The sequence below is a fragment of the Danio aesculapii genome, chromosome 12, assembly GCF_903798145.1.
Source record: "Danio aesculapii chromosome 12, fDanAes4.1, whole genome shotgun sequence".
NCBI lineage: Eukaryota > Metazoa > Chordata > Actinopteri > Cypriniformes > Danionidae > Danio > Danio aesculapii.
The window spans coordinates 49,432,979-49,455,242 of NC_079446.1; the positions used below are offsets into that span (position 1 = coordinate 49,432,979).

The 22,264-nt window shown below is 33.6% G+C and overlaps 1 protein-coding gene across 1 annotated transcript in view; it reads right to left on the reverse strand.

Moving 5' to 3' along the window:
* LOC130238588 (ras-related protein Rab-37) overlaps positions 1-12,794 on the reverse strand; it is a 32,347-nt gene extending 19,553 nt beyond the window's left edge. Inside the window, exon 1 of the mRNA XM_056469653.1 lies at positions 12,730-12,794. Within this exon, the coding sequence (XP_056325628.1) occupies positions 12,730-12,783 (54 nt within the window). The 5' untranslated portion in view covers positions 12,784-12,794. The remainder of the gene's footprint in view (positions 1-12,729) is intronic.
* Positions 12,795-22,264: the final 9,470 nt, after the last annotated feature.

Sequence of the window (22,264 nt, forward strand, 5' to 3'; positions counted from 1 at the left end):
ATAATGAAAGTAAACCATTGACTTCTGCTGTCTTCATTAGTGTTAAAAACACAGATTTCTTTACAAAGTAAAGTCATTGGAGATCTTTCTTTTATGTGGATATAAAGTAAAGCCTCTGCAGTGTTCAGCTCTACAGCGGGCTGGATGTTCCACCCAGGCTCATTCTGAAAACATACCCTTATATACATTTCTGGAGAGCGCCAAATACATCCCAGGATGTAAAGCTGTCTTTATTTTCGTGAATCCACCAGGGGCGCTGTGTATGCTTTTTTCTCTAGCGAGTGCCGTTCGCACCTGCTGTTCTCACGTAAATCCACCAGAGGCTGCTGTCGACTGACTGACTGCCTGACCCACCCTCCTCCTTCCCTAAACCCAACCGGCAGTGTTTTCAAAAGCACCGATTGACCCGCCAACCCACTTCCTTAAACCCAACTAACATTTTTAAAAGCAATCCAGAAAAAGAAAAGCCATCACCTGACCTTTACCATGTTTTCAGATTTTACCACATTCTCACCCTGTTATTTACTTGTTTATGTTATTTTTTGGATTCTGTTTTTGTTTTAAATGCTTTCTGGAACTGTTCTTCGGACTCGAACCCTGTCATTGTAAACAACTCCCCTCTGCGTCTCAAGTCCACCGACGTACGTGGTAAGCCACTGGACTGGTAACAGCGGGAAAGCCGTCCATACTGAGGTATCGGAGGTATCGCGAAAAGGAATGGTGTCATACTGCCCCGTTGCATTTCTTTTAAAGACGAAATGCACCCATACTTACCTCTGGCTACAAAATTAGCGATCTCAAGAAATGTATATAGGGGTACGCTTTCAGAATGAGCCTGTGTTGTGGATGTTGGTGTATAAGTGTTTTGTTTTTTAGATGTTTGTTGAATCATAGGCTGACCAGTAGATTTTGATGTGGAGATACTGTTACTCTAAAAAACTAAATGAAATAGTCATAAAAACACGTACATATACCGTAGGAATGGTATAGGGGAACATTTTACAGGCTGAACACACCAAACGCCAACACAGGCTCATTCTGAAAACGTACCCCTATATATGTTTCTGGAGACCGTGAATTGTGTAGCCCGAGGAATGTATGGCTGCATTTCGTCTTTAAAAGAAACGCAACAGGGCAGTATGACACCATTCCTTTTCACGATAGCAGCTGAGAGATGGCACTTGAGATCTCAAATGCATACACAGCGACCTCTTGTGGATTCGCGAAAACAAAAACTGCAAAAAAGTGTACCCCCTGGGACATATTTCAAAGTCTCCAGAAATGTATACAGAGGTACGTTTTCAGAATGAGCCTGGGTTGCTGAATGCACTTTTGTGTTGAAAGGCACCTTTTTTGAATGATTTACTAACAGTTGTGAACGTTTTGTGCACTACTTATGCGCCCTGTGTGCCCTGCGGTTTAACCGCCTGCTGCGCCTCATGTTTTGGCCGATGTACACTGTATGCTCACAGTTGAAAAAAGTAATCTCTGAGCGGAAAAGCACGATACATCAGTTGCGTTTGTTTTATTCTTCCATCAAATGAAAACAGAGGTGGGGTTTCCGCTAGGTGACTGCAGTGTTTGTGTTGTCAAGACAACTACGGAGACTTTTGAATATGGTGGAGAGACGAGTGGTTGCTGTTTTGAGTTATCCGGTGCTGTATGACTCACAAATCTTGAATTTCACAATATTATTAACCATTAAAATAATACCAATTTAACGGAAGGAGGCTTTCACAGAGGAGCGAATATAAATGCAGACTTATTTAACATTAGTCAGGCGGACAACGGTCAACACAGGAGCAATCGGGTTCATACAGATAATCCAGAAGTCGTCGTCGATTAACAGGCGAACGATCAAAACCGGAGAAAGGTAAGGTAAACTAGGAGCAAGGCTAGGAGTAGATAACATTAAACACAAGAATACGGCTAGACAAGGAAATGAAAATGCCACGTAAAGTTACAGGTTTGTTTTAACTAACACAACAAACAAACAACACTCAGCAATGTGTGTGAGCAAATGTGCTGTATAAATGTGCTTCAGCTGTGAGTGTTTGCAATCAGACGAGATTAGGAACCGGTGTGTGCGCGGTGCATGCTGTGATTTGTAGTCCATTTGGTGCAGTTGTAGTTCTCCAGCGATCTGCAGTAGCTAGGTTGCTGGTGACTGTAACAACCAATATCAACAGCAACACTTGCGCACAATACACCATTGCATCATTGCCAAGCAACATAAAAAGTGCACCACACTTCACTTTTTCTTGTCAACAAATAAGGCAGTGTGGTGCGCCTTGCGTTTTCAGAACACAAGAGTGCTTTCGGTGTGATCGGCCCCTTAGTGGTTTTAAAACCTTGACTTTTCCAAATAAACCTTGAAACCTGTTATCATCCCATGCCTATTTTTAACACTAGAAATAACAATGTTACTATATGTAAAACCATCTAGTCATAATCTGATGTATGATTAAATAACAATAAATAAATAATTAAGTGTTGCTCTGCGTTTTCCACTGACGACACTCACTAATACACACTAATATACTCTTAATTTATTCATTTTCCTTCAGCTTAGTCCCTTATTCATCAGGGGTCGGCACAGTGGAATGAACCGCCAACTATTCCAGCGTATGTTTTATGCAGCGGATGCCCTTTCAGCTGCAACCTATCACTGGGAAACACCCATACACACTCATTCACACACACACACACTTATACACTACAGCTTCATCAATTCCCCTATAGCGCATGTGTTTGGACTGTGGGGGAAACCAGAGCACCCAGAGGAAACCCACGTCAACACGGGGGAACATGCAAACTCCACACAGAAATGCCAACTGATCCAGCGGGAATTCAAACCAGGGAACTTCTTGCTGTGAGGCAACAGTGCTAACCACTAAGCCACAGTGTCGCCACATGCAAAAATATGACATCTTCAAATATGAAAATTCAGCAATCCCTGTGTCAGAATACAGCCGATTAGAGATGTGCAGTTATGTTTAAACATATTGTACATTCTGAGTCTTTATCAGCCGGTCTGGTGCTGATGGAGGTGTGTGGTTTCCATGGCAACACATTCCAACAGGAAGTAATGATGCAGAAGAGACACAGATGCTGAGGAATTCAGCAGGAACACGAGCTGATGACTTCTTCACAGCTTTCGTCTGAGTGTGAGTGAGTCAGAGATCAGCGCACTAGTGTTGAAGAGCGCTTTTCTGCCTTCTGTAGCACAGATAAAACAAATGAAACAGCACTCACTGCCCACTGTGTGTTTATTTAGAGACCACTAGTGTTCAGTTACATAACACACACTTGAACACACATACAGTATAACAAACCCATCCAGAGACCCAAGGCTAACAGCACACACTAATTAAACAGCATCTACTGCGTGTGTGTGTGTGTGTGTGTGCATAAACCATTGCAGCTCTAAGCATTCATCCTAATGAGAAAGAGATGAGCTGAACATCATCATCACATACTGTAACACTCTAATCACCACCACAAACACACGTATCATCATAAAACTGTCATCCTCTGAGTAAGTTATGATATGATGATGATTATAATGTGATGATGATGATTATAGTGTGTTATGATATGAAGAGGATTACAGTGTGCTACCATATGATGATTATAGTATTCTGATATGATGATTCTGGAGTGTTAGGATGTCCTGACAATAACTATAGTGTGTTATTATATGATTATAGTGAGTTATGATAATGATAATTGCAGTGGCTGACAAACAAATAAAGCCGCCGACTTCATGAGGAAATAACTTGTGACTTGTCAATCATCTTGCTTGTGCGTCTTGTTTATTTTCTTCATTGCATATTTAATAAATGTGAAGACAAAATAAAACAAACAAACCCAAAAAGGATGAGTGGTAAGATACAGTCAACAAACAACTGCGAGATTCCCTCTCACCTCCTTGCTCTGGCCCCTACTCCCTGCTACTTTAATAGTGAGTTATGATATGATGTTGATTATGGTGTGTTGTGTTGATCATTATAGTGCGTTACACTGTAATATGATGATGATGATTATGATTATAGACTGTTATAATAAAAATATTATTATTATAATCATCATAATCATAACACACTGCAATCATCATCATCATCTGAACTCACTATGAACATCATCATAACACACCATAATCATCAAAATCATATTATAACTCACTATAATCATCATCATATTATAACTCACTATAATCATCATCATCATATTATAAGTCACTATAATCATCATCATATCATAACTCACTATAATCATCATCATATCATAACTCACTATAATCATCATCACATTATAACTCACTATAATCATCATCATATTATAACTCACTATAATCATTATCATATCAAAACTCACTATAATCATCATCATATCATAACTCACTATCATCATCATCATCATATCATAACTCACTATCATCATCATCATATTATAACTCACTATAATCATCATCAAATTATAACTCACTATAATCATCATCATATTATAAGTCACAATAATCATCATCATATCATAACTCACTATAATCATCATCATATTATAACTCACTATAATCATCATCATATCATAACTCACTATAATCATCATCATATTATAACTCACTATAATCATCATCAAATTATAACTCACTATAATCATCATCATATTATAAGTCACTATAATCATCATCATATCATAACTCACTATAATCATCATCATATTATAACTCACTATAATCATCATCATATCATAACTCACTATAATCATCATCATATTATAACTCACTATAATCATCATAATATTATAACTCACTATAATAATCATCATCATCATAACTCACTATAATAATCATCATATCATAACTCACTATGACCATAATCATCATAACTCACTATAATCATCATCATCATATCATAACTCACTATAATCATCATCATATTATAAGTCACTATAATCATCATCATATCATAACTCACTATAATCATCATCATATCATAACTCACTATAATCATCATCATATTATAACTCACTATAATCATCATCATATTATAACTCACTATAATCATCATAATATTATAACTCACTATAATCATCATATTATAACTCACTATAATCATAATCATCATAACTCACTATAATCATCATCATCATATCATAACTCACTATAATCATCATCATATCATAACTCATTATAATCATCATCATATCATAACTCACTATAATCATCATCATATCATAACTCACTATAATCATCATCATCATATCATAACTCACTATAATCATCATCATATCATAACTCACTATAATCATAATCATCATAACTCACTATAATCATAATCATCATATCAAAACTCACTATAATCATCATCATATCATAACTCACTATAACCATCATCATCATATCATAACTCACTATAATCATCATCATATCATAACTCACTATAATCATAATCATCATAACTCACTATCATCATCATCATATCATAACTCACTATAATCATCATCATATCATAACTCACTATAATCATCATCATCATATCATAACTCACTATAATCATCATCATATCATAACTCACTATAATCATAATCATCATAACTCACTATAATCATAATCATCATATCATAACTCACTATAATCATCATCATATCATAACTCACTATAATCATAATCATCATAACTCACTATAATCATCATCATCATCATATCATAACTCACTATAATCATCATCATATTATAACTTACTATAATCATCATCATTATTTTATAACTCACTATAATCATAATCATCATAACTCACTATAATCATCATCATCATATCATAACTCATTATAATCATCATCATATCATAACTCACTATAATCATCATCATATCATAACTCACTATAATCATCATCATCATATCATAACTCACTATAATCATCATCATATCATAACTCACTATAATCATAATCATCATAACTCACTATAATCATAATCATCATATCAAAACTCACTATAATCATCATCATATCATAACTCACTATAACCATCATCATCATATCATAACTCACTATAATCATCATCATATCATAACTCACTATAATCATAATCATCATAACTCACTATCATCATCATCATATCATAACTCACTATAATCATCATCATATCATAACTCACTATAATCATCATCATCATATCATAACTCACTATAATCATCATCATATCATAACTCACTATAATCATAATCATCATAACTCACTATAATCATAATCATCATATCATAACTCACTATAATCATCATCATATCATAACTCACTATAATCATAATCATCATAACTCACTATAATCATCATCATCATCATATCATAACTCACTATAATCATCATCATATTATAACTTACTATAATCATCATCATTATTTTATAACTCACTATAATCATAATCATCATAACTCACTATAATCATCATCATCATATCATAACTCATTATAATCATCATCATATCATAACTCACTATAATCATCATCATATCATAACTCACTATAATCATCATCATCATATCATAACTCACTATAATCATCATCATATCATAACTCACTATAATCATAATCATCATAACTCACTATAATCATAATCATCATATCATAACTCACTATAATCATCATCATATCATAACTCACTATAATCATAATCATCATAACTCACTATAATCATAATCATCATATCATAACTCACTATAATCATCATCATATCATAACTCACTATAACCATAATCATCATAACTCACTATAATCATAATCATCATAACTCACTATAATCATAATCATCATATCATAACTCACTATAATCATCATCATATCATAACTCACTATAATCATAATCATCATAACTCACTATAATCATAATCATCATATCATAACTCACTATAATCATCATCATATCATAACTCACTATAACCATAATCATCATAACTCACTATAATCATAATCATCATAACTCACTATAATCATAATCATCATATCATAACTCACTATAATCATAATCATCATAACTCACTATAATCATCATCATATCATAACTCACTATAATCATCATCATATCATAACTCACTATAATCATTGTCATATCAAAACTCACTATAATTATCATCATATCATAACTCACTATAATCATCATCATATCATAACTCACTATCATCATTATCATATCAAAACTCACTATAATCATCATCATATCATAACTCACTATAATCATCATCATATCATAACTCACTATCATCATTATCATATCATAACTCACTATAATCATCATCATATCATAACTCACTATAATCATAATCATCATAACTCACTATAATCATAATCATCATCATATCATAACTCACTATAATCATCATATCATAACTCACTATAATCATCATCATATCATAACTCACTATAATCATCATCATATCATAACTCACTATCATCATCATCATATCATAACTCACTATCATCATCATCATATCATAACTCACTATCATCATCATCATATCATAACTTACTATAATCATCATCATCATATCATAACTCACTATAATCATCATCATCATAACTCACAATAATCATCATCATATTATAACTCACTATAATCATCATCATATCATAACTCACTATAATCATCATCCTCATATCATAACTCACTATAATCATCATCATATCATAACTCACTATAATCATCATATTATAACTCACTATAATAATCATCATCATATCATAACTCACTATAATCATAATCATCATAACTCACTATAATCATCATCATCATCATATCATAAATCACTATAATCATCATCATCATAACTCACAATAATCAACATCATCATCATATCATAAATCACTATAATCATTATCATCATCATCATATCATAAATCACTATAATCATCATCATCATATCATAACTCACTATAATCATCATCATCATATCATAACTCACTATAATCATAATCATCATATCATAACTCACTATAATCATCATATCATAACTCACTATAATCATCATCATATCATAACTCACTATAATCATAATCATCATATCATAACTCACTATAATCATCATATCATAACTCACTATAATCATCATATCATAACTCACTATAATCATCATATCATAACTCACTATAATCATCATCATCATCATATCATAACTCACTATAATCATCATATCATAACTCACTATAATCATCATATCATAACTCACTATAATCATCATATCATAACTCACTATAATCATCATCATATCATAACTCACTATAATCATAATCATCATATCATAACTCACTATAATCATCATCATCATATCATAACTCACTATAATCATAATCATCATATCATAACTCACTATAATCATCATCATCATCATATCATAACTCACTATAATCATCATATCATAACTCACTATAATCATCATCATATCATAACTCACTATAATCATAATCATATCATAAATATAATCATCATATCATAACTCACTATAATCATAATCATCATATCATAACTCACTATAATCATAATCATCATATCATAACTCACTATAATCATAATCATATCATAAATATAATCATCATATCATAACTCACTATAATCATAATCATCATATCATAACTCACTATAATCATAATCATCATATCATAACGCACTATAATCATCATATCATAACTCACTATAATCATAATCATCATATCATAACTCACTATAATCATAATCATCATAACTCACTATAATCATCATCATATCATAACTCACTATAATCATAATCATCATAACTCACTATAATCATCATATTATAACTCACTATAATAATCATCATCATATCATAACTCACTATAATCATAATCATCATATCATAACTCACTATAATCATCATTATATCATAACTCACTATAATCATCATCATATAATAAATATAATCATCATATCATAACTCACTATAATCATAATCATCATATCATAACTCACTATAATCATCATCATCATATCATAACTCACTATAATCATAATCATATCATAAATATAATCATCATATCATAACTCACTATAATCATAATCATCATATCATAACTCACTATAATCATCATCATCATATCATAACTCACTATAATCATAATCATATCATAAATATAATCATCATATCATAACTCACTATAATCATAATCATCATATCATAACTCACTATAATCATCATCATATCATAACTCACTATAATCATAATCATATCATAAATATAATCATATCATAACTCACTATAATCATAATCATCATATCATAACTCACTATAATCATCATCATATCATAACTCACTATAATCATAATCATCATATCATAACTCACTATAATCATCATCATCATATCATAACTCACTATAATCATCATCATATCATAACTCACTATAATCATAATCATATCATAAATATAATCATATCATAACTCACTATAATCATAATCATCATATCATAACGCACTATAATCATCATATCATAACTCACTATAATCATAATCATCATATCATAACGCACTATAATCATCATCATATCATAACTCACTATAATCATAATCATCATATCATAACGCACTATAATCATCATATCATAACTCACTATAATCATCATCATCATCATATCATAACTCACTATAATCATCATATCATAACTCACTATAATTATCATCATATCATAACTCACTATAATCATCATATCATAACTCACTATAATCATAATCATATCATAAATATAATCATCATATCATAACTCACTATAATCATAATCATCATATCATAACTCACTATAATCATAATCATCATATCATAACTCACTATAATCATAATCATATCATAAATATAATCATCATATCATAACTCACTATAATCATAATCATCATATCATAACTCACTATAATCATCATCATATCATAACTCACTATAATCATAATCATCATATCATAACGCACTATAATCATCATATCATAACTCACTATAATCATAATCATCATATCATAACTCACTATGATCATAATCATCATAACTCACTATAATCATCATCATATCATAACTCACTATAATCATAATCATCATAACTCACTATAATCATCATATTATAACTCACTATAATAATCATCATCATATCATAACTCACTATAATCATAATCATCATATCATAACTCACTATAATCATCATTATATCATAACTCACTATAATCATCATCATATCATAAATATAATCATCATATCATAACTCACTATAATCATAATCATCATATCATAACTCACTATAATCATCATCATCATATCATAACTCACTATAATCATAATCATATCATAAATATAATCATCATATCATAACTCACTATAATCATAATCATCATATCATAACTCACTATAATCATCATCATCATATCATAACTCACTATAATCATAATCATATCATAAATATAATCATCATATCATAACTCACTATAATCATAATCATCATATCATAACTCACTATAATCATCATCATATCATAACTCACTATAATCATAATCATATCATAAATATAATCATATCATAACTCACTATAATCATAATCATCATATCATAACTCACTATAATCATCATCATATCATAACTCGCTATAATCATAATCATCATATCATAACGCACTATAATCATCATATCATAACTCACTATAATCATAATCATCATATCATAACGCACTATAATCATCATCATATCATAACTCACTATAATCATAATCATCATATCATAACGCACTATAATCATCATATCATAACTCACTATAATCATCATCATATCATAACTCACTATAATCATCATCATATCATAAATATAATCATCATATCATAACTCACTATAATCATAATCATCATATCATAACTCACTATAATCATCATCATCATATCATAACTCACTATAATCATAATCATATCATAAATATAATCATCATATCATAACTCACTATAATCATAATCATCATATCATAACTCACTATAATCATCATCATCATATCATAACTCACTATAATCATAATCATATCATAAATATAATCATCATATCATAACTCACTATAATCATAATCATCATATCATAACTCACTATAATCATCATCATATCATAACTCACTATAATCATAATCATATCATAAATATAATCATATCATAACTCACTATAATCATAATCATCATATCATAACTCACTATAATCATCATCATATCATAACTCGCTATAATCATAATCATCATATCATAACGCACTATAATCATCATATCATAACTCACTATAATCATAATCATCATATCATAACGCACTATAATCATCATCATATCATAACTCGCTATAATCATAATCATCATATCATAACGCACTATAATCATCATATCATAACTCACTATAATCATAATCATCATATCATAACTCACTATAATAATCATCATCATATCATAACTCACTATAATCATAATCATCATATCATAACTCACTATAATCATCATTATATCATAACTCACTATAATCATCATCATATCATAAATATAATCATCATATCATAACTCACTATAATCATAATCATCATACCATAACTCACTATAATCATCATCATCATATCATAACTCACTATAATCATAATCATATCATAAATATAATCATCATATCATAACTCACTATAATCATAATCATCATATCATAACTCACTATAATCATCATCATATCATAACTCGCTATAATCATAATCATCATATCATAACTCACTATACTCATAATCATCATATCATAACTCACTATAATCATCATCATATCATAACTCACTATAATCATAATCATCATATCATAACTCACTATAATCATCATCATATCATAACTCGCTATAATCATAATCATCATATCATAACGCACTATAATCATCATATCATAACTCACTATAATCATCATCATATCATAACTCGCTATAATCATAATCATCATATCATAAATATAATCATCATATCATAACTCACTATAATCATAATCATCATATCATAACGCACTATAATCATTATCATACCATAACACACTACAATCAACATCATCATCATCATAACACACTGTTATCATCATCATATTATTATAACACACCATAATCATCATATTAAAACACACCATACTCATAATCATCATCACATCATCATAACACTATAATCACTATCATTATATGTGACCAAATCATCTCCAACACCACAATCATATAATCAGCATATATAACAATCTCCAAACTCACACAGAGACTGCAATAACAATCATCAGATAACACAAAATCATCTGCAGCAATACATATCATAACACTTTTACAGTAATAATAATAATAATAATAATAATAATAGTGTATTCGCTTTTCATAACCCCAATGTGCTACAATAGATATTAAAACATAACACAACAGAATATATAATGTGTGATATAACAGATTTTACATCACGAATATTCAGTGTCAGATCATTCAGTGCTGCAGAATGTTGAATGGGTCATGAAGTCATTCCTCCACACTGTGTAGCGTTACTCTTGCTTTATATCCTACAATATATGAATGAACAACCCCTGTGATAAATCAATCTCAGCATCGCATGAGTGAAAATATCCCCAAAACAGCGAATGAGTGAACGTCATCAGGTCTTAATCAGTCAAACAGCGTGCAAGAACATCAGCATATGGAAATATTCGCTTATTGATTGATCAGTAGTGATTACCTTATGTGTTATGTCTTGATTATAAGCGACGCCCGCTGCGCTGATCTGATCCATCACTGAGCGCGCGCTTTCACGGGGCCGCGCTGCGCGTCTCCGCCGGTGCACGTACACGCGTGACGAAACAACACAACAAGACACGTCATTTCCACGAAGCATTACACACACACACACACACACACACACACACACACACACACACACACACACACACACACACATCTGCTTCAGGATTAAAAACACTGAAATAAGAGAATGAGAGACCTCATATACTATCATGTTTACGTTATTATTTTATTATCATTATTATATTATTGACATTTTTATAGTATATTGTTATTATTATTATTATTATGTATGTGTTATATAATAAAAAATCTAATGAATTATTGTTATTTGTAAAAACATTGATCGCTAGAATTAATGTTGACAAGATTGTAAAGATGATTGTGGCCACTAGATGGCAGTGCAAACATGATATATCTATTTTTAAAAGAACAGTCAGTATATATAACATTTTACAATAAAAACATCAATGCCAAGGGGTAAATATAAACAAAATACAAATGTACACATGTTATAATTACATAAATACATTATTGATTTCACACATTTTTAACGTGTGTAGGGCTTTCTTGTTTAGAGAGTCTCTGATACTGTAAAAATATATATGCAAGCATATTTCAGTCAGCAATACTCCATTACATATAAGCTTAAACTGATTAAAAATACTCATATTTAAAGTAGAAGATAAGCCATTTACTCAGCGGTCTTTACTCAGCTGTATGAGAAAAGCAGAAGGGATGTAAAAGCACCAAGCGCTGTTTTCAGTGTGGTGTCATATCAACATCAGGTCATATTGTGTTGTACTGAATATACAGAGATGAGTATGATGTCCACAGTCAGATCTGTCAATATGTGCATGCATTACACAGTTTTGGCAGAGAATGTCTTCCTGTGTGTGTTCGTGTGTGTGTGTGTGTGTGTGTGTGTGTGTGTGTGTGTGCTCTTCAGAGGCCTGTAGGACACTGTTCCACATCACTGCTGTTTAGGAATTCTTCTACTGTACAGCGGTGCTTTAGTCAAGCAGAAGACACAATACTGTCATCTTCATCATCATCTTCACCATTTTCTTCGTCATCATCTTTTTCTTCATTATCATCATCATCATCATCTTCATCATCAACTTAATCTTCATCATCTTCATCATCATCATCTTCATCATCATCAACTTAATCTTCATCATCTTCATCATCATCATCTTCATCATCATCAACTTAATCTTCATCTTCTTCATCATCATCTTCAGTATTTTCTTCATCATCAATCTAATCTTCATCATCTTCATCATCATCTTCATTATTTTCTTTTTCATCATCAACTTAATCTTCATCTTCATCTTCATCTTCATCATCATCATCATCATCATCATCATCTTCATCATCATCAACTTAATCTTCATCTTCATCATCATCTTCATCTTCATCATCATCAACTTAATCATCATCTTCATCATCATGTTCATTATTTTCTTCTTCATCAACTTAATCTTCATCATCTTCATCATCATCTTCATTATTTTCTTCTTCATCATCAACTTAATCTTCATCATCATCATCATCGTCTTCATCATCATCATCTTCATCATCATGTTCATTATTTTCTTCTTCATCAACTTAATCTTCATCATCTTCATCATCATCTTCATTATTTTCTTCATCATCAACCTAATCTTCATCATCTTCACCATCATCTTCATTATTTTCTTCTTCATCATCAACTTAATCTTCATCATCATCATCATCTTCTTCTTCATCATCTTCATTATCATCATCATCAACTTAATCATCATCATCATCTTCTTCTTCATCTTCTTCATCATCTTCATAATCTTCTCCTTCATCATCATCATCATCATCTTCTCCTTCATCATCATCATCTTCTTCTTCATCATCATCATCATCAACCTAATCTTCATCATCTTCTCCTTCATCATCATCATCTTCTTCTTCATCATCATCATCATCATCAACCTAATCTTCATCATCTTCTTTATTTTCCTCTTCATTATCAACTTAATCTTCACCATCTTCTCCTTCATCATCTCCATCATCATCATCATCATATCTAATCTTCATCATCTTCACCATCATCTTCATTATTTTCTTCTTCATCATCAACTTAACCTTCATCATCTACATCACCATCTTCTTCATCATCGTCATCTTTTTCTGCACTATCGTCTTCATTATAATCGTCATCATCAACTTCTTCATTGTCATCAACATCCCGATCATGATTATCTTCATCATCCTCTTCATCATTGTTATCGTCATCATCATCATGATCTTATTCTTCGTCCTCTTTTTTATCGTCTCCATCACCATTTTCTTCATCATCATCACAATTTCATCACCTTCATCATCTTCTTAATCATCATTACCTTCATCATCATCTGTCATCTTTATTATCATCATCACCATCATCATCATCATCATCATTTCATCACCTTCATCATCTTCTTCATCTTAATCATCAGCATCTTCGTCACCACCACCATCATCATCCAGACCTTAAGCACTTCCTCTGTGATCTGGCATAGTTGTCATAGTTAGTTTGTGATGTCTGTGGTGGAATCTGGAGGCTGTGGTGAGCTTAATTTCAGTGTAATGATCTGAAACCTGCTGTAGGAGGAATGTGCTGCAGGCAGACGGAGAGCTGGAGCTCAGTTTCAGAGATCTGAAAGACCACAGGGTACATGAACATGTGACAAATTCACAACAAAACAATCATCTGTGTCAATATTTCCACACTGCACTCTAAAACATATCTGAAAATGAGCAGTTTTCCCTATTGTGCTTTTATTTTCCAGTTCCAGTTCCAGGAGCTTCATCTTTCTTCACAACAACTTTTATCCTAAGTGCCTTTTATGAACATTTGTAATAGTTTAAAGTGATATATAGTCTGGGTTGGTGCCATAAGAATCGTTTGTAAAACATCGCTAAACAAATCAGCAGTTAAATTAATCCCATCTGACCAAAAAACACACCAACCTGATAACACTGTAACTAAAGCTGGAGTGAGTTTGGATGAAGAAGCTGAATTATTGAGATGAACGTTAACCTCACCTCACTTAAACGTTCACCTCAGACATACCGAAAATCTCCTGTGCAGATATTAAACTACATATCAAAGACTTTTTACAAGCTAATGCACTTCATGCTGCAAGCAATGTGAAAATGAATGATTTAAACAATAATTCCTTCTCTCTGTCAAGTAAAGTTCAGCTAATTCTCTTGCAATGCATTTTGTGCTTTTACTTTCAGATTATTTTAGCAATATAGATGCATTTGAGGGCTTTGTTGTTGTTTTAATTATATTTTATTTACTTCTCTGAGATTTTATGTCTGTAAATTGTAATTCTTTTTTTCAAATATAGCAATGTTTAACAAAGCAAGAACATGTTTGCAGGATTTCCTATTATATTGTTCTTTTAAGAAAGTCTTATTTCTATGGAAGCTCATTCGTGCCACTGAATACAAAATAAAAATGGTTATTGTGAATAATTACTCTCAGAATTACATGCTACAAACTCGCAATTCTGACTTTTTTCTCAAAATTGTGAGTGATAAACTCAAAATTGCAAATTATTATGTAAGAGTTGCGAGATATAAGCACAATTCTAAGTTATAAAGTCAGAATTCTGAGATAAAATGTAAAACTTCTGACTTTATAAGTCAGAATTGCGCGGTTGTATCATGCAATTCTGAAATATAAAGTCGCAATAACCTTGTTTATTTTTTATTCAGTGGCGAGAACAGGCTTCCATATATTCATTTTAGTTTGGCTGGAATAAAATAAAATATTTAAAAACTGTAAAAACTAAACTGCTAAGCTCAATATTATTAATCCCCTTAAGAAATATATATTTATTTATTCATGATTGGCTAAAGAATAAACCACTGGTGTCCAATGACTTGCCTAATAAAAATAATTAGCCCAATTAAGTCTTTAAATTATACTTTAAACTGCTACTATTCCACAAAATAAGCAGTAAAACATTATGTACTGTCATCATGGCAATGACACATTGAATTAATTATAAAAGATTATTATTAAATCATATTATGTTGAAAAATTTGTTGAAAAATCTGTAAAACAGCAATGCAAAATATTTACAAATGTCTTTTAAAAATGATTTAAAATAACTTTTGTCTTCAAGTAAAGTCTTTTTAATATGCCAGACAAAAAAGGTTCTTGTTGTAAATACGACAGCCAATAATTTCAGATAGAAACTGTTGTTACACTCATTATGTCATTACTTTTGCTCTGAGTTATTCATTTATTTATTAATTTTCCTTCGGCTTAGTCCCTTATTTATCAGGTGTTGCCACAGCGGAATGAACCGCCAACTATTCCAGCATATGTTTTAAACAGCGGATGCCCTTCCAGCCTGGGAAACACCAATACACTCTCACATTCACACACACACACTCATACACTACGGCCAGTTTAGTTAATCAGTTCCCCTACAGGGCATATGTTTGGACTTTGGGGGAAACCGGAGCACCCAGAGGAAACCCACACCACCAACACATGGAGAACATGTCCCTGTCCAACTGACAGGGACTCGAACCAGCAACCCTCTTGCTGTGAGGCCACAGTGCTAACCACTGAGCTACTGTGCCACCCCTGCTCTGAATTATTATTATTATTTAAATATGACCCATTCCAAAGTACATGTTTTCCTTTAATACTTGAAAATGTAATTGTCTTTTAACCTGTGACCCATTTATGCAAGTGTCAACGTAAAACTCAGCAGCATACAGGTCATGTGTACACACAACACACAGTCTGCTGAGCTCATGAACACATAATAACTGATGTCGGTTGGAACAGTGGGAGGCCAATCGCTATGGGAACAACAATGAACAATAGCAGTGTTTGCCCACATCAGGACATTCCTGGACATTCCAGGACATTCCATTGTCCGATCTGTCTCTTAAAGGGCCGGTGTTCACCCAAATATCACAATACTGTCTTTAATCACTCACCCTTGTGTTGTTACAAACCTGCAAGGCTTTTGTTCCATTTAAAACACAATCTAAGATATTTTAGATGAAATCCTGGAGCTCTCTGACCCTCCATAGACAGCAATTCAATCATTCATTTTCCTTTAGCTAAGTCAGGGGTCACCACAGTGAAATGAACCGCCATGAAACGCCACACAGAAATGCCAACTGACCTAGCCGGGACTCGAACCAGCCACCTTCTTGCTGTGAGGCTAACAGCAATGGCCCTAGGCAGCAATGCACTCAAGAAGTTTCACCAAAACAGTTCATGCGCCATCAGTGATTCAATTGAATAATACATAATGTAGTCATGTTATGAAGCAGGGTGCTCAGTAGTCACAGTGGCTCAGTAGTTAGCACTGTAGCCTCACAGCAAGAAAGTCGCTGGTTCGAGTCTCAGCTGGATCAGTTGGCGTTTCTGTGTGGAGTTTCCCCCACAGTCCAAATACATGCGCTATTGGGGGAATTGATTGAATTGGCCGTAGTGTATGAGTGTGTGTGTGAATGAGTGTGTATGTGTGTTTCCCAGTACTGGGTTGCAGCTGGAAGGGCATCCACTGCATAAATATATGCTGGAATAGTTGGCGGTTCATTCCACTGTGGTGATCTCTAAACTGAAGCCGAAGGAAAATGAATGAATGAATGAATGAATGTTTAGTAGTCTTATGAAGCTCTGACACTGTCATAACAACACAAGACGTGACAGGATTCTAGCGACAAGCCGTCGTTTGAATTGTCGCACGGATCACATCATCAGATTCTGCTCTCCCATTGGTTCTTGGATTGACGCTCATCACACTGCAGGAAAGTGTCTGAAATCTTCTGACTCTGCCAGAACTTCATCAGAGGACAAATCTGATCGCAACGGGCAGCAAGCAGCTGTCTGTGAACAGCCTAGGATTTCTGGAATCTTTTAGGATTTCCCAAATTTGCCGAAATCTCACAGTGTGAGCAGGGCTTTACTGCCTGTTGCTATCAGATTTGTCCTCTGAAGATCTTCTGGCAGAGTCAGAAGATGTTAGACACTTTCCTGCAGTGCGACACCAGCTGTGATGAGCGCCAAGAACCAATAGGAGAGCAGAATCTGATGGTGCGATCCGTGAGACAACTCAAAACCAGTTATTTTTCTTCCTGGTTTCATTATTGAGACACGCTGTGTACAAAATTGCCGCTACAGATTGTTTACGTTTGCTGTGAGGAATCATTTCAGGACGCGGGATAGTGAAAGTGTTACGGGGGGATGACGTCAAAGGTTTCTCTGTGTTTGGCGCGTCTTTATTGTGGTTCAGTCTGACATTATGACAGCTGCGCTCTTCCAGAAATGATCAGATGTGCTCCAACATTAGGCACATTCACATCAAGACTGAAAACACATCTGTTTAGCTGTGCCTTTACTGAATGAGCACTGTGCTACGTCCGACAGATCGCACTACTATGTTTTTCTCTTCTTTTTAATTCTTTTATAACACATTTGATCAGCTTTTATTTTTATTTATTTTATTTTTATTTTTACCATTTCTATTATTTGTTTTTATTTCTCTTATAATTGTTTCTTTTATTCCTGTTTATGTAAAGCACTTTGAATTGCCACTGTGTATGAAATGTGCTATATAAATAAACTTGCCTTGCCTTGTCTTACAGTGTGACATGCGAGCTATGTTCATGCAGTCTGACATGCTACAATCATTCAGGATTATAAATATATATATATATTGCACAGTGTGAGCCGGCCTAAGATCTTGAGCATCTGTCTGCGCTCCCATCTCACACCTCCAAAAGCTACCGCATTTATCACGTTCATTGCGTTTCGTCTTTGTCTTGAGGCACAACGGAGGAGAACAAACACCACAGTGGCAAAACCAGGCCTGGATTGGCTAATCGGATGGAGTGGAAGAATTCCCAGTGAGCCGGTCCCTTTTTTGGCCGCGAGGGCCGGTGTCCCTAGCTGCTTGCACTCTCAGCAGTCGCACTTTTTTCATTTATGTATTTATTTGATCATAGCCTCACTCTTTTTATTCAGTATTTTGCCGCAGCTCCGCTGTTTTTATTTTCCTGCAGCCCTGTGAGCAAAATGCAGCCTGCAGGTTAACAGCAGCAAACAGCGGCACCTTAGTGCAGTGTTTCCCAACCCTGTTCCTGAAGGCACACCAACAGTCCACATTTTCAACCCCTCCCTAATCAAACACACCTGAATCAACTCATCATAACATCAGAAGAGACTCCAACACCTGAAGTGAATGGGTGAGAAAAGGGAGACATCCAAAATATGTACTGTTGGTGTGCCTCCAGGAACAGGGTTGGGAAACACTGCTTTAGTGAATATAAGAATTAGAATAATTAATATTAATGAATATTACACCTGCTCAATAAAAATAAGATGATACACTACATTACACATTATACACACTGACATAATTTGATCAGAAATCTAAAAAGGGGAGGAAAATGTTAAGCCATTGTGGTCCAGTGGTCAGCACGTTGTGTTGCGACACCGCCGACCCGAGATTGAATCTTACCTAATCTATTTATTTAATTTTTTAATTTTTAGTGTTAAGACATATAATACTGTTTGGGTTACTTATGTAGGTGTGAATATTTAAATTTTTTTGTGTGACCACCGTTACAAAGGACTGAATATATATAAAGAAGTTTGCACAGAATATATATTCAGATATTGCAGGAAAGGACATTGTGATGTTTTAAAGGGCACATAGTTGACCTCTTTTTTCTGATGTAATATTAATATTCTGGTTCTTCTGAGTGTGAGTTTAGGTTCAGTTTAAAACAATTCAGATTGTTTTATTATAATGTGTTAAAAAGTGTCATGTTGGGGGCGTGTCCACAGCTCGCTGATTTATGGGTGTGTTGCTTCACATGTAAATTAGTTTCGGCTTCCCGCCCAACATAACAAAAGGGCGGAGCCAAGAGCTCACCCGCTCTGCGTTTGCAACAGAGTCTGACAGGCAGACTGAGAGAAGGAGCAGGAGTGAGAGGATCAGCATTCAGTTGTACATGTACGACTCGGACACAGACCAAGCAGAGAGTACAAAATCATTTGTGTCTTTGTACAGTTTTACAGCCAACTGTGTGCTAGTTTCAAGTGCCGAGCTTGTACACAGAAACTAATAACCACACACACTGAATTAACTTTGACTGAGGCACCCGAAACATGAGGTGTCCCGAAACGTCGCGCCGTTGTGTGTACCCTGATAGAAACCTCTGTTTAGAATTCTAAAACGCATGGCGCAGCGTCAGGTACAGCAGCACCTAGTTAAGATCACAGGGAGCTTCTGTGATCGCGAGAAATGCAAACGGCTGAAGTATAAGGTAGATGTCTCAATGAGAAGTACACATGTTTGCAAACCTACCTAAAGATACAACCAATAATTCGGATTAGAGCGATAATGTGGAGAATATTGATCTTGTGTTGAGCCCAATGAGCCTTGCATCTAAAAATAGAGCTAGCGTGTTCCTTTAGTGATATCGCTTCGACTCACGCTGAAAATGGCGGGCGTGAATCAACAAACTGAGGATATGATGACGCGCCTACATAAAGTTGCGGTCGGTCTGAAAACCGCTCCAATTGGTCCACCGTTTTTATGTTGTTAAATTGAAAAAAAAAAGCACTGGGTGTGCTTATATCACCCCAATATGACGCTCTATACACCATACATGCACATATGTCTGTCCAAACAGCTTGAAAAGTAGATTTTTTACCATAGGTGCCCTTTAAAGAATAGTATTGGAGATTTAGCTATCCTTTAATGTTCTCATATTTAGGAAAAACGTTTGACGTACTAAAGCAGCTGTTTCCTTGAAAAAGACGTGATAGTGTCATTAGAAACTGAATTGGAAATGACCTTATTTTAAAAGTCAGTCATGAAATGAGGTGGGTCGGTCTAAGGCTTAAAACTCCAGGGCTGAAAAGGAGTCCCACTCCAGCCCTGGGCAAAACCCAACAGTGCATCACACTACACTTCTCTGTGATGATTATTAGGTTTAGCAGGAACTGACCTTTAGTTTCTCACTGACTGGAAACGCTGCTTTATTCATTAATGTTTTATGTCATATTGCAGTTTTGCACATAATTCAATTCACATCTTTGGATAGAAACACCAACGTGTTTGTTAACCGGTGCAGGATTTAGTCTGTGTTCATCAGATCTAGAAGAGTCTCCCCTCAGCTGATCTGCTCAGACAGAAGCATTCGAGACCCAGTTTCTCAGACGGCCTGAAAAACCTCCTGGAATCTCCAGCTCTCGTGTTCAGCCGGTTTTTCCAGTGTCTTGCAGCACATGAAGAGCTCAGGTAATAAATAACACAGACGCTCATTTCCTGTGTGTGAGATCGGGTTTAAGAGAATCAGTGTTTGAGGTCTCTGAATCTGCTTTTCTCATTGGTCTGTACATGAATGATTCAGCGGTAATTAATTCATGCTCGAGAGTTTCTGTGTAGATCAGCGCGTCT